This window comes from Schistocerca cancellata, chromosome 1 (genome assembly GCF_023864275.1).
Source record: "Schistocerca cancellata isolate TAMUIC-IGC-003103 chromosome 1, iqSchCanc2.1, whole genome shotgun sequence".
In the NCBI taxonomy this organism is placed as follows: Eukaryota; Metazoa; Arthropoda; class Insecta; order Orthoptera; family Acrididae; genus Schistocerca; species Schistocerca cancellata.
Genome location: NC_064626.1, coordinates 760,667,413 through 760,682,458, shown reverse-complemented (window position 1 = coordinate 760,682,458; position 15,046 = coordinate 760,667,413). Strand labels below are relative to the sequence as shown.

Genomic DNA, 15,046 nt, shown 5'->3' with positions numbered 1-15,046 from the left:
AACTAAGGGCCAGTCTTTCTCTTTCATGAAGACGCAGATTATATTTATGTATGTTAATGGTAATTAGTTAAACATGAAAAAATGAATTTAAAAAGGCAGATGGCAAAACAAGAGGGTAATTAAAATTATCCCAGCTTGCTTCATCACATCCTGTGAAACCATTCATGTGATCTACAAACTAAGCTGCAACCACTGTGCTGCATTCTATGTAGGAATGACAACCAACAAGCTGTATGTTTGCATGAATGGCCACTGACCAACTGTGGCCAAGAAACAAGTGGACCACCCTGTTGCTGAACACGCTGCCATTTCAATGACTGTTTCACAGCCTGTGCCATATGGATCCTTCTCACCAACACCAGCCTTTCTGATTTGCGCAGGTGGGAACTTCCCTGTAATACATCCTATGTTACCATAACCCTCCTAGCCTCAACCTTTGTTAGTCACTGTCCTCACCCATCCAACCCCTTCCCTGTTCCCATTTCAGCACTACACAGCCATTATTCAACCACCACACCCAGTATTTTTATTTCTCCCCTTTTCAGCTACTCGCTCCCCCCCCCCCTTCCCCACCTCTCCCCTGCCCTCCATACCTGCAGCACTCCACTGTCTGCCACCCCCACTATACTATCTCCCCCCTCACCACCCCAGTCTCCTCCTTACCCCCACCCAGTCGCCACTCCCATCATGCACTGGTGCTGCTGCTTGCAGTGTGGTTTCAGTTGCCTGAGACTGCAGTCATGTGTACTAGTTGCGTTTCTGTTGTGTGTGTGTGTGTGTGTGTGTGTGTGTGTGTGTGTGTTGTGATTTTCCATTGTTGGTTTTACTTACCCTTGAGATCTCAAAATTTGTCAGAGAAAAATACTAAAATTTGTGTGGAAATCGGGGAAATATGAGGGAATTTCACTTGGGGAACCTTGTCCCAACCCAGTTGGTGTATGGTACATGGTCAGAAGATCCATGCTTTTGCCATTATTTAATAAAATAAGTCTTCAGCCACAGAAAAAAACAGTGAAGTGTCAACATTGAACAGGAAGCTTTAATTAAGATAGAAGCGCATTGAATTCACAATTCACCCACAGAAAAAGATTGTATTTTGCATTTCTCATTAGACAACAACGGCGAACGTCCACCATTTGGACTGTTGACAAAGTAGTTTTCCACAGCAGTCATAGAAATAAATTCATTACATGAATATATTTCATATAGAAAGAAGGGAAGGAGTGGAGAGAGGAGGTAAATTTTACTTCTGTCAATGTAATTAGCCACTGCCGCTGTTTGTTTTATTATGGTATGTGATGTATTTTAGATTAGGAGTTAGCATTTGCTATGAACCAATTGTTTGCATGTGCATCTAATACTGTGGCTCTGCTAGATATTGTTAATGAGAATGCTACTGTCTTCACTTGCTTTAATAGCTTCATCAGATATGATACTTAATATAAAAGACCACAGGTAAAAATAATGAACCCTTAATTCTGAAATATTCTCTGTTCTTTCATGATTGTTCCCTTTCCTTGTATGCCTTAGCTCAGGGGTCTCCAAACTTTTTAGTCTGCGGGCCACATTGACTCCTCCACGAAGTCATAAGGGCCAAGATCTACCTAGTGGGATTAAAGTACCCTAGCACTCCATGATCACCATAATGTAAGGCTAAAGGAAAGATGAAATCGCAAAAATCTAAGGTTGTGGGAATAGCTAGCACTGAAACGAACTAAGATTTGTATTTAATTACATAATTTTGATTGGTGGACGTACCTGACCGAAATTCTGGCATATTTTATTCTGGCGAATTTCACCGACAAAAAAGTGTGTCACTGCACATTCTTCACGAAAGCATCCTGCAAAGTTAACGAAATCTCAAAATCATTGTTAGGAACACTATTACTGCAAGACGCAACAGAGGTAGTGTGTGTCAATGCATTGTTATTTCAAACGGCGCAACAGTAAGTTTAGTTATGTAGTCTTGTAGCGAGTAGCAGAGCCAATGTAGCGTTGTATTGGTCGCGATAGACCTCGAAACTCAATTGTTGGCAGTATAGGTACCACCTCAAATATTTGGTGGGCCGAATACCAGGGATGTCCAGCCAACTAATGCGGGCCGGTTTGCCAGCCCTCGCGGGCTGGTTTGCCGGCCCTCGCGGGCCGGTTTCGGCCCGCAGGCTGTAGTTTGGAGACCCCTGCCTGAGCTCATCACTGTGTGACTGCAACCCATCCAGTACTTTCACTATCTTTCTGCTTTTAATATTGCAGTAGGGCACAGTCAGTTGACTCAGGTTTATTACATTAGCAAATTGGATTGCTGAAATCTAGGTAGTATAAATGAATCGTGTGCACACACACACACACACCAGTTTTCTTACGAAGGTTTTGTGTAGGTACTAACAAAACATGAGCATGCCATTTTTTATTTGTGTGCTTTATGTTTTGCAAGCCTGGCAGTTCCAAATTAGAGATGTAATCATTAGTATTGTAAAATTATTGTCTTGTAATGGACTTAATTGTTTTGAGTGTATCTAGTTCAATAATATAAACTAAAAATTTAGCAAAAACAGGGAGAGACAGTCAAAAATGAAAATCCCAAATATCTGTAGATGAACACATCTGTATGTTATCATATGATTGTCCTCCATTAATTATTTACACATACCAAATTGCAAATATCTATCAAAACACCAGATAAATGAATTAGTTTATTCCTTCTCTCTCTCTACATGTTTTAGTAAATTTGCAATTTTTGTTTTTGACTGTCCTAAGAGTATAATACTGGGATATCAAGAGTTTTTGAAGTGAGTTGCATGTGTAAGTAACAAAACCATCTGACAGTATGTGTAATGTGATTCAGTAAAGATAGTCATATTTTTACCTGTAGAATGTTGTGTATTCAGAAGTTGAAAACTGCAACTCAAAATAAATGTGTGTTTCACACATTAGAAATGTATGATCATAATTGTTTGTGACAGCTTCATATTTATTTTGGGTTTTTGAAGAATTGCACATTTGCCATCAGCTGAACAAATTTATTATTCATTTTCTACTGGTTTTGGTCATAGCAACCATCTTCACAGGAGGAAAAAAAGGTGTACATTGGATGGATATGCAATTTAACTTTCTGCTGGACAAATTGAAAATGAACAAATTCATAAAATATTTTCAGAACCACACATAACAGGCCATGATTTCGAAACCAGCACAAAATTGACATAATTATGATTAATCAGAACTATCATAAATGTTGTAACATGAGGACTCTTGTTAACACCTTAATGATTGTTCTGTTTAATCATAGTAAGTCAGTTTTGTACTGGCATTGGAAACATGGCTCTGTAAATATTCTATGAGTCCGGTGGTTTTCATTTTATCCAGTGGAAAGTTGAATAATTTATCCATCCAATGTACAGCTGTTTTCTTCCTATGAAGATGAAGATGATTGCTATTACAAAAACTGGTAGAAAATAAATAATAAATTTGTACAGCTGATGGCAAACAAGTTGTTCATCAAATTCCTCACAGCTGTATTGAGTCACGTCATTAAACTATTGTGGACTTTTATCACGCCCTGTTGCTGTGAAATAATATTGTAAATACATCTAAGAACAAGGGATATGTAATCCCAAAATTTGAAAGATTTTCTTTATATAATCATTATTGGCATTATTTTTGTGCATAATTATTTTATAAAGGATCCTTGTCCTTGTCATTGTCCTTGTCCTTGTACATAAATGAAGTTTGAAAGATAATTTCCTTATTAAAGTCTTTCAGAAGTTACAATTCAGCATATGCTCCAAAATACTTGTGCGTCTGTAGCTCCCAAAAGCCTAAGCTTAGAGCTTATTTTTTATTATTGCTAGTTATAATAATAACAACAATAACAATTATTACTATTATATGCCTTTGACCCAAATTACTCTAACATATCACAGATACACATCTGATAAATTGTATTACTGTGAGCGGGGGGGTACGGTAGTGGTTAGCACACTGGACTGGCATGTGGAAGGATGATGGTTTAAACCTTTCTCTGGCTGTCCTGATTTAGGCTTCTGTGATTTCCCTAAATCTCTTAAGGAAATTGTTGGGGTGGTTGCTTCAAAAGGGCATGACCGCTTTCCATCTCCATCCATCCCTAATCTGAGCCTGTACTCAGTATCTACTGACCTCAATGTTGATGGGACATTACACACTAATGTCCTCCTCCTCCTATAAATTTTATTGAAGTTGCTGTGATTTTGGTTCAGACTGTTTTTACTGACCAGTGGCTATTGGAATTAATTTCTGTGCTTTTATTTATCTTTACAAACACTTTTTTCAGTCATACAAGCTTAATTTTCTGTCAAAACAAATGTCATTTTTTTAGCTTTACATCTTTTTTTTCTGAGGAGGGAGAGTGCAGAACGTTAAGAGATGGGTACTGAATTTGTGGTTACTTAGATTCTCTGAGTCCAGCGGCTTCTTGAATTACTAATTCTTACTTTTTTAATGAAACTGTGAAGCACTTGTGTGATACTTAGCTGCTGCCATTCAGAGAATCTTCTTGTAGAAGTATTCATGTAGGAATAGTTAACAGCCAATCAATTGCAAAATGGAAGCTTTATAAAAAAAAACCCTTTTCCATGGTTTCAACATTTATAAAAACATTGTCTTCAGAAAGAAATATTGACAACATAGACAAGAGAATATTTATTTTATTTTTGTCACATACAGTGCTGAATAGTGCAAAGAACCAACTGCTTTGTCAATCCAGACAAGTAAAATCTTCGTTTTAAAGCAGAGTTTTGGTATTGTCATCTTGTGGCAAAGTAAAAAAAAATGCTGAAACTGCACTTAGGTGATTTCTAAACAACAATTAATCAGTGCTGTTCACTGAGGAATGAGAAAAACTTTATTCACAAAAATCAGCAGCTCTCTTTTTTTCCTTTAATATAGTTTACAGACAGATGTTTCCATTTGCTGGAGATGATTACTGAAAAATGACATAAATGTCTCTTGGAAATTAGTTCATTTTATAGGAAACTTCTGATAGAATGTAAACACTTTAGGAGGAAAGGAGCCCACTCATCAAAAAGGGAAAGTATTGTTTTGTCTGCAGGCGCACCCACAAAAAGTGTGTGTGTGTGTGTGTGTGTGTGTGTGTGTGTGTACTGCGGGGGGAGGGGGTGGTTGGTTACTCCTAAAATATTATCAGATCAGTTACACATACAAGAGTATTTGCATATGACAAAGGCCGACCATGGATAAAGATCTGCATGTCAGTGGCCAACAGGCACAACATTTCAGCGAGTGACCACATTGCCATCAACTGGACCATTGATGAACTGGCTACCTAGAAGCTGGTGTGGGCCTTTATGCCTTCCCCCCACCCCCACTCCACCCCTCCAAATCTGTTGACATGTCACTCCATCAGCAGTCAGTGCCCTAGGATACGTGCCAGCAGCATCTCCGCGGTTGCTCTGTCTGTGTTTGAAGTCAGGTGGTTGTCGGATATCTCTTTTATCTTCTTTATGGGATTACTAAGGATTTACATCCTTACTAAGGATGTAACCACTATCACAGTTGATTAGTGGTTCCCCTACTCAAATCTCTGTGGATTCCTTAATGACACAGTCTCAGAAATTAGACATCTGTTTCAGAACATTAGTATGATTCTAATTCATTCTGTGTCATTTCGATTGACTGTTTTCTAAGACTGCTGACTAACTGGGCTCCTGCAGTCTTCTATACCACTGGTATTCTCTGCAATGACCATTGACAGTGTCAATTGTCTGACACATACAGTACACAATACTGCAGCAGCCTACAAGTCAGATGTGGAATGTTGCCTATTGGAATTACATTACTATCATACTAAGTTTACAATGCTGACATCTGAACTCCTTGGACTGTGTCATTAACGAATATATTGAGATTCAAGTAGAGGAACTGCTAATTATTTGTGATAGTGGCTACAGCCTTGGTAAGGCCTGAGCATGTGCACTTAGTCAGATTAAGAAGGGGAAGGAAATATCCCACAATGAACTGACTTCGACGATGTGGAGCAACAGCAGAGACACAACAGGCACAAGTCCCTTGGTGCAAATGATGGACATGACAATGCACTGGCAGGAGGAGCGGGGAGGAGATAAAAGCTCCACACCAGCTATTAAGCAGTCAGTTCATCAGCACTCCTGTGATGGCAACATGGTAGCTTCCTGATATATTGTGCCTGTTGAACACTGGCATTCAGCTGTTCTCCCATGAATTATTTCATCATGAATTATGCCAAGAGAAGTTGAAGAATCACATGTTTGCACATGAACAATATGGTGTGTATGTCCATTATGTATGATCATAGCATGCTTCACAGCAGTATCATTAACTAACAGAATATTTAATTGAAACATTGCTCAATGTTGACTTGTTATGTACATTTTTGCCTGTGCATTGCTTCGGAAACCACACATTTCTATAACCCCCCCTCCCCCTCCAAAACCAAAATAAAAAAGGGTGGTAGTGTTGCAACATGGACTTCTTATAGTATCTAACCATCAAGACTGGATCCATTTGAATAAAAAAAAATGTGGGCAAATTAAGCCGAAATTTATTGCAGGGTGTGCTCCTATGGTTCTTCACACATCATTCTGTGAACTGAATGTAAAGATATAGAACTGATTGTCTGTCTGAAGTGAAGTTGTATTCTGTAAACTTGCTTTGTGTATCAAAAATTAAAATATTTTGGCCATGCCTTATCATGAGGGTTTTGACTGGAAACAAGCTTTCATTCTTATAGGCATGCTTCTGCCATAAAATAAGGAAATAGCACAATGCAGAGAGTAATTTAACTGTTACCAACATTACTAAAACCATGTGACATAGAAACACGGAAATATTGTGACTGGTCATAAGATTACCAGAAATGTTTTTATTTTCATTTTTGTTGCTGTCTTGTGACTAGTGTTCTGAATTTTAAATAATCTTGTCATGACTCAAACATGGCTGTTGAATGTTGTCAATATATAACTCTGTATGTAAGAAATAAAATACGTGCCTTTTATATTTATACATGATGTTCAGTACTTTATACAAAATGTAAATAATTTTATCAATTTCCACTCACAGGTACTTGTAAATATTACTTCTTCAGTACTTACACCATTGTTGTTGTTATACATTTAGTTGATATTGCATGTCCTCCAGTGTGATGAGCTGATAATTCCTGACCGCATTCTGTTGGTTTTTATTTGTTGCATGTTTGTGTTGCATCGCTAATTGCCTTAGTGTGCAAAATGTTCTTAATTTATCATGTTATTTGCGAATGTAAATTATGTTTGTTTCTGTTTTTATTTATTTATTTTTATAAAAGGTAAGGCCTAAAGTCCTTGTCATTCATTGCTTCAGTTTGATATATCATTTTAAAATGTAGTGCTGTTAGAACACTCAAAAAGGATCACATTTTTTGCACAGTTGTAATTTTTTTCCCGTCAAATTCTATTAAACACTTTATGTACTCTTGTAATTTTGTGCTTATTCCAGAATTCACCACTTCTCTAGCATTGAACTTCAGTGAAATACCTCCGATGAGGTAATTGTACTTTTACATTTGTGAACTTCTAGTGTTTTGAAATCAGAAAGTGCTACGAGAATGTGTTAAACATGTGGCTGTTGGGTTCATTCTAATTCTCGTAAGTTGTTACAGACTCAACGAACGTTTTCACTGTGCATTTAAGAGAATAGCACCAGATTGCGGGAGACTGAGTACATTCAACTTCGAAGGTTCCTTTGTTTTCGTGTGAAATGAAAGTGTCAGATTTTTTGAGACGTAATAATGGAATGAAATTATGTTGAACAAATCCTATCCAAAATCTTACCTGTTTAGGTAAAAACTGGACTCAGTGTTGTGTACAGATTTAATCATCCTGCAGCTCTCTTGATTGGCCTACACATCTGGTATCCAATAAGTCTCTTTGGTGTAATGGTATCAGTGGCACCATAGCTATTGTAAATAGACATTCCTCTTTTTTTTTCTTTTTGTACTGTAGGGATTGCTGTTTATACATACAAAAAAAACAGCAGTTACTTACTCTGATTAGCAACTGTAATATAAATAATTTTGCAATTTTATTTATTTCATGAACATCATTACATAATAATATCTCCTACGAATCAAGGATATTAAAATTGCTGAAAGTTGTTTGGTCATTCCATACATGTGTATATATTATAACTGGGAAATAATGTCTACAGTGAAGTGAATGTGTACTGATTAAAGCCACATTATGCCAAACTGATTCATATGTAGGGTGCAGTATGATGAAATAGCACAAAAACTGTGTAAAATGATCACTGATTATTTCCATGTCCTCTCTCTCACTTCTTGCTTTCTTTCTAGAAGAATTTTATAATTCCTTTACAAACTTTCTTTATTATCTCTTCAACAGGATGTTAATTATAACCATCATTGCTGTCTTAAATGAAAGAATTTCAGCAAATTTGTCAGCTGTGCATAGGAACTGCAGGATAGCTATTTTTGCAGAATATTGAAATGTACTAAAAGGAAGATCCATTGGCAATTTTTTAAAGTGCAAGAAGTAAATTTATAATTTATCGTGTCAGTATTGAGGTCACTAGATGGACCATCATCTTTGTTGGGCAAGGATGATGCAAGAAAGTTATCATGACCTCTTGGGAGGATTTTTTTATCTGTTTTAGATATTTTTTTGTAGCAAGATGACAGAGATTAAGGAAAATGAATTAAAATTTTGAAACAGTGTAATTAAAATTTTGAAACAGTCTTGTTGCAGAATGACATTCCTCAGTATGCAACTGTCATCAAATGCTTCTTCTTCCCAGTATAATTGGTTATGTTCATGGTTACCTGGTAAACACTTCATAAATGTTCTTATGGCATGATATATGTTATTGTAGTTTTAAATAATGGGCTTCACATACTCTGACTTTAATGTAATTCTCTTTCAACATATAAAATTGTTGACTGCTGAAACATAGCTGTCATTTCCATTTCCAGTATGAAGGAAATAAATGTGCTCTAATTATATAATATTTTTGTGAACTAATATCAAAAACAGTAATCTGTTGAATTGATTTCCTCATAAGAATGTTTGGTATTACATTTCACTAGCTGCATTGTTTAATAATTTATGAATAATGCTGGCTGCAACAGAATAACTTCAGCTTAGAAATTTGAAAGGGAACTTATGTCCCATTGCTGATGCATGGCACACCTCAAAAAAATCTTTTCCATTTTGTCTACTACTGATCTGTAGAATTCTAACTGTCATATAAATCCATGGAATGTTGTTCAGAAATCATCTAACACTTCGGTATTTATAACTTCATCAACATTTTGTTATCTTTGTTTTGTTAATTAACGTTCTCTAATTTGTACCAGTGAACATTCATCAGGAGTTTGACCACTCGAAAGTTTACAGTTTGTTGTTGTTGTTGTTTTTATTGCAGCAGCAACAATATTTTGTTTGACCACTGGTTTTATGCAGTCACCAACACTGTCCTGTTAAAGTTCGTTTATCCATGCATAATTACAACAGTTTACATCAGTTTGAAATGGCCTTCTTTGATCATAGCGTGTTCTTCCACTACTATTTTTATCTTCCACAGGTCCCTCACACTCCTCCCTCATGTTATCAAGATAATTGTACTAACAATGTCTCCTGTCAGCCTATCCCCACTGTAAGTGAAATTGACCCATAAAGGGCTTTTCCACCCAATTTGATTCAATGACTTTTTGTTAGTTACTAGATCTACCAATCGGATCTTCCACATTGTTCTGTAGCACCAGTTTCAGTCCCTTTATTCTTTTCACACTCCAAACTAATCCCTACAGAAGAGACTGCATAACACTGAGATTTACTTTAGATTTTGAATAAATCTCGTTTTTCCAGAAACACCTTTTTTTTCCCCCTCTCTGTTACCAGTCTGTACTTCATATCCTCCATTTGACCATCATCTGTTATTTTGCTGCCCAGATAGAAACATTAAATTCCTGCTTTTAGTTTCTGATTTCCAGGTGTAATTATTGTAGAACTGCCTAATTAAATTTGTTCTACTTTCGTTGATGTTCTTCTTATAACCTCATTTGAAGATGCCACTCATGCATCTGATTCTCTAAGTACTTTTAATCTCTAATAATGTGTCGATTAAATATCATAGGGGATGTACTGCAACCATGACTCACTCTCTTCTCAATTCATGTCCTTAGATTTTTAAAGCTATATTTCAGTTTGTGTATGGCATTGTAGATGACCTTTCACTGGCTATATTTTATACTTGCTGCCTCAATAGTTTCAAGGAGTGTTTTCCAATCACGAGTGTCTGACGCTTTTTCTATTCATACAAATGATTCGTCGTTCTTGGAGGGGTCTGGGAGGATAAGTTGTTGGGTGAGCGTTGCTTTGCATATTTCTACATTTTTTTGGATTTCAAACTATTTCACATACATTGTTTTCTACTAGTGGTACCATTCTTCCATAAATAATTCAAATTAGTATTTTGCTCCCCCGACTTAATAATGTGATTGTTCAGTCATATTCACAGCTGTCAGAACCTTCTTTGAAACTGTTATTATTACATTATTTTTGAAGTCTGGGTGTATTCTGCATGTCTCATATCTATTGAGGATGAAATGGAATAGTTTTGTTACGGCTAGCTCTGCCAAAACTAATATTAATTCTGAGGAAATGTTGTCTACTTCATGTGTGTCATTTTGTTGCAGGTTATTCAGTAATCTGGCATATTCTTCTTGCAATATAATGTAATTGATAGATTATTATATTGTCGAAAAAATTGATAATTTTCGTTGTTACATTCTTCTGGCTGTGTCGTATCATTCTTCTCATCTTCATCTGTATCCTCAACCCTTTCTTTCCTTTATGTATCACTTCTGTATATTCCTTCTAACTTCCAGCATAAATTTAATTTTGAGTAAGCCAAATGTCAGACTGAGATTGATTGGAAGAATCCTCAGGAAATGTAGTCCATCAACAAAGGAAGTAGTCACAACAAAAATTGAATATTGCTCGTCAGTCTGGAATCCGTACCAGATAAGATTGATAGAAGTAATAGTGAAGAGTCAAAGAAGAGTAATGCATTTCATTACAGGTTAATTTAGTAAGCACTAAAGTATGATGGAGATGTTAGCAAACTCCTCTGACAGACACTGCAAGAGAGGCATTCTGTATCACAGTTTGGTATACAATTAAAGTTAAGATAGTGTACGTTCTTAGAAGAGTCAACCAATACATTACTTCCTCCTAAGTCTGTCTCATGAAAAGACCATGTAGATAAAATTACCAGGAATTGTTCTTGCTGCAAACCTTTCACGACTAGAACAGAAAAAGGGGGAAGTGACAATGATACACAAAGGAGCTTCCACCACAACCATATAGTGGCTCGTGGAGTATAGATATCAGTTAAATTTAATACCTTGTGTTTCATATGCTGAGCTTTGTCTTGATTCCTATTTATTTGTTTTGTTTCCTACTTCTTTGTCTGTTGGCTGTAGTGTTTCATCTCTCACAGTTACCCATTCATCTTCTATTTATCCATTTCTATAGTTTGTCTGTTACCTAATTCTAACCTTTGAAAATCTCAAAAATCTGTAGTTTCAATTCATGTAGGCCCCAACTTCTTAATTCTGTACCTTCTTTGCCATTTCATCAGCTTTAACCTGTGTTTCATAACTAGAAAATAAGTTCAGTTAACACCTTGTTTCCTATCTATCTGAAACTTTTCAGTTTCTCCAGTCTCTGCCATCTGTACATCTTTATGGCATGACTTTCAAAACAAGTTTCTATGTTGATTATGCTGTGCTCTGTGAAAACAAGTGATTTCCCATTTCACGCCTTTTCACCCATTGCACATTTTCTTATTATTTTTCATTTTTTCCTATTTCCACACTCTACCCCATCACAAAGAAATTTTTGCCTCCTTTGTGTACCTAACAATTTATTTTCTTGTAAGTTTTTAAGAATGTAGGTATCATCTCAAAAAAGTAAGTTTCTGTTAATACTGTGTTGGGTAATGGCTTTGTGTTGGCTTTGTGTATAAATAAATTGGCATTTTAATCTGTTCACTGTGTTGTTCATAGTAGTTCACCTTCATTCATATTTTTTGTTCATTGTCAGAGCTACACTAGCATTACGTCCAACTGAATTTATGTTGATAACATTCTACACACTGAACTGTAGGTTGCCAATTCTTCTTTTTCTTCTTCTTCTTTCTGACAGCTTCCCTGAGTGGTCCCAGTGATGAGGACTATGTTAACTCTGCAGTGTTTTACCCAGGAGGATGTGTTTATTATCAGATGATATAGTAGATTTGCATATTCTCTGAGAATTTAGTGGCTGTTGTTTCACTTTACCAACAAAGAGAAATCATGTTGGGTAATGTTTCAAGGCAATGTTAGGCATTTGTCCAGACTTCGGCCCTGCATCTACTGAGCAGTCTGTTGACCTTATTGGGTACCATATATTTGCTTGGCATCTCCACAAACACCCACCCAACCTCAATGTACCAACAGTTCGACTATCTGTATCACTAAGGCTCACAAACCTCTCCACTGTGGCAAGATCTATTATTCATGTCTGGGGATACAAGGTGTCAGCCCCTAGTGCGATGTTGAGTCATTTCATTATATTTCATGTAGAGATCACAAGAAACTTAAACATGAAAAATCTGTACCTTTTGGTGTTGTCTGGACTACATTAATTTTTCTTCCCTTGGAACAAAGTTTCATAGTTTAAAGTATTCCTCAAACTGGTACATTTTTAACATGATAGATGAAAAAGTGGGACATGTGAGAGTCTTAACAGTTCATTGTTGCCAAAAAAATGATAAATCTGTGGTGTGATGTTTGATCAGTGTTTGTTATATGACTGTCATTCTCATCATATATTATAATGTGAAATACTCTGCATTACATTTGCAAATCATGTTCTTCAAGTCTTCCTCAAAGGTACTTCTTTGCATCATTCTTGCCCACTCTTATTCGATTAGTATAGAAAAGAAAGAAAAATTAACATTCTTATACAACAGATGTTAGTTTTTATCTAACTTAAGCAATATGTAACAATTACTGAATTTCAGTTTAATTATACATGACTCCTTTTTTACATACAGATTTTAACGTATACTTGTGCATTCTATTAATAAGTGAATCAAAATGGTATAATGCTGAGTGTGTGTTTTTATGATGTAATGAGTGCAGGCTTATCAGCTTGCTCTAGTGTACCAGAAACATAATTGTTCATATATTTTTATATAATGGTAAGATCAACAGTAATATCAAAAGTAGTAAGCAAACAAGAGAGCTGGTGGTTCTCTCAGACTTAAGACTGTATATATTGTTTAAAACTATTGTGAATGTCTGTTGACTTGTTTGTGTTTGCCAAAAATAAATGGATGTCTCATGCCAAAAAACTGAGTGAGCGGAGAACCACTTATATTGTTTGTATGTTGCAGCATATGTACTTTGTATAATATAGTGCAAAAGACTTCATTGATCAAAGATGTTTGTATAGTTGCTATTGTTATATTGTCCGTCTTAACTCGTGGGATCACTTTACACAAGACCAAAAGTTAATATTATCTCCTTTGAACACTTTTATGTAGATATTTTTATGGTGTTGTCAGTATGAGTGATAAGTGTAAAAGTTTAACTAGCTGGTAATTGTTTGTTTGTTTCGAATGTTATTGTTGTATTGGCTGTGGGATGCAAATGTACCTCATTATATATATTTTTTGTTAAACATCTGACATAGTGTCATTTGATTGTTTATAAGACAATACATTTTGTAAAACATTAAAATATTTTATTCTACCATTCTATTTTTGTTGTATCATAGTGTGAGCTATGGATGGCTTGCATTTTCAGGCACTGTAATGTGTATGATATATAAACACACATACACAAGATGTATGTGACACTGATAAAACAGGAAACATTTGAAGAACTTCTTTTTGTTGTGTAACACACTTAATACAGCATTCAAGAACTAAATAGGCTAACTGTGTGTGTGTGTGTGTGTGTGTGTGTGTGAGAGAGAGAGAGAGAGAGAGAGAGAGAGAGAGAGAGAGAGAGAGAGAGAGGGGAGTGGAGGAGGAGGAGGGGGTAGGGCAGGGTGTTAAATTATTTCTGTTTGCCTGATATTGTCGGTCTCTCATGTCATGAAGCCAAATAACTATTTCAAGAAATCTAAGAGCACAGGTTAGTTGTTTTTGCTTAGAGGCAAATATAAAATTTTTGTCGTGCAAAGCTACAAGTGGTAATCAAATGCACATTCCACTTCCTGTCATGCACATTTAAGCAGTGCATTTTCCCCCTTTGCCTGTCCCCTTGTTTTCCATTCTGCCTTGTCCATCTAACTTTCTGTAGTTTCAATGTGATATTGCTCTGAGTATTAATTTCCATCTTTATTGTGAAATCATAAAATAAGTGCAGTTACCAGTGCTGCCATTCGGCCACTTGATTAATTCTGTTATTGTGAAAGTAATCCAAGTATTGTTGCTATGTGAAACATTTCTAACAGTTAAATTGACTCTCAGAAATTGTACTTCTATGTTTCCCTATGAAAAGAAATGAAGGGGATACGAAGTTATGAAGTTTACAAGGATGGGAGAAATCATGAAACCGAATTTGTTTTGAAGGTACATGTGCACCAAGGCAGTCACACTGTGTTCAATACCTTCATAGCTTTCTTGGTGCATTTCCACCCATAAACATATTAAAGAAGTTGAAAGCCTGTCTATTATAAAAAGCCGTTTTTATGCCATTTATAATAAAGAACACAATGTGCTGTACTATGCAATAAAATGGTTATAGTTCTTTCTCATTATATTCTTTCTAGCCACTACTTCTGTGTACCATCTAATTTTGTTTAGTTCAGGAGCAATCATAGTTTCTCTCATTTTCATAACTGGTAATATCTATATTGCCACGACACATTTAATTTGTGGATAACTAATAGAAGCAAATAATATTAACAAAATATTATTTGACATTCACTACATTTGTGCCATCCCAGTCCACAATTAG

General features: G+C 35.9%; 1 protein-coding gene across 9 annotated transcripts in view; it reads left to right on the top strand.

The window, feature by feature from the left end:
* The window catches only part of LOC126186395 (protein lap4), a 535,941-nt gene that overhangs the window by 442,181 nt on the left and 78,714 nt on the right, over positions 1–15,046 (top strand). The window contains exon 30 of one of the 9 annotated variants that reach the window (XM_049928212.1): positions 7,510–8,026. The exons of the other annotated variants lie outside the window; for them this stretch is intronic. Within the exon in view, the coding sequence (XP_049784169.1) occupies positions 7,510–7,527 (18 nt within the window). The 3' untranslated portion in view covers positions 7,528–8,026. Of the gene's footprint in view, positions 1–7,509; positions 8,027–15,046 lie in introns of those variants that run through there. 9 annotated transcript variants of the gene reach the window in all.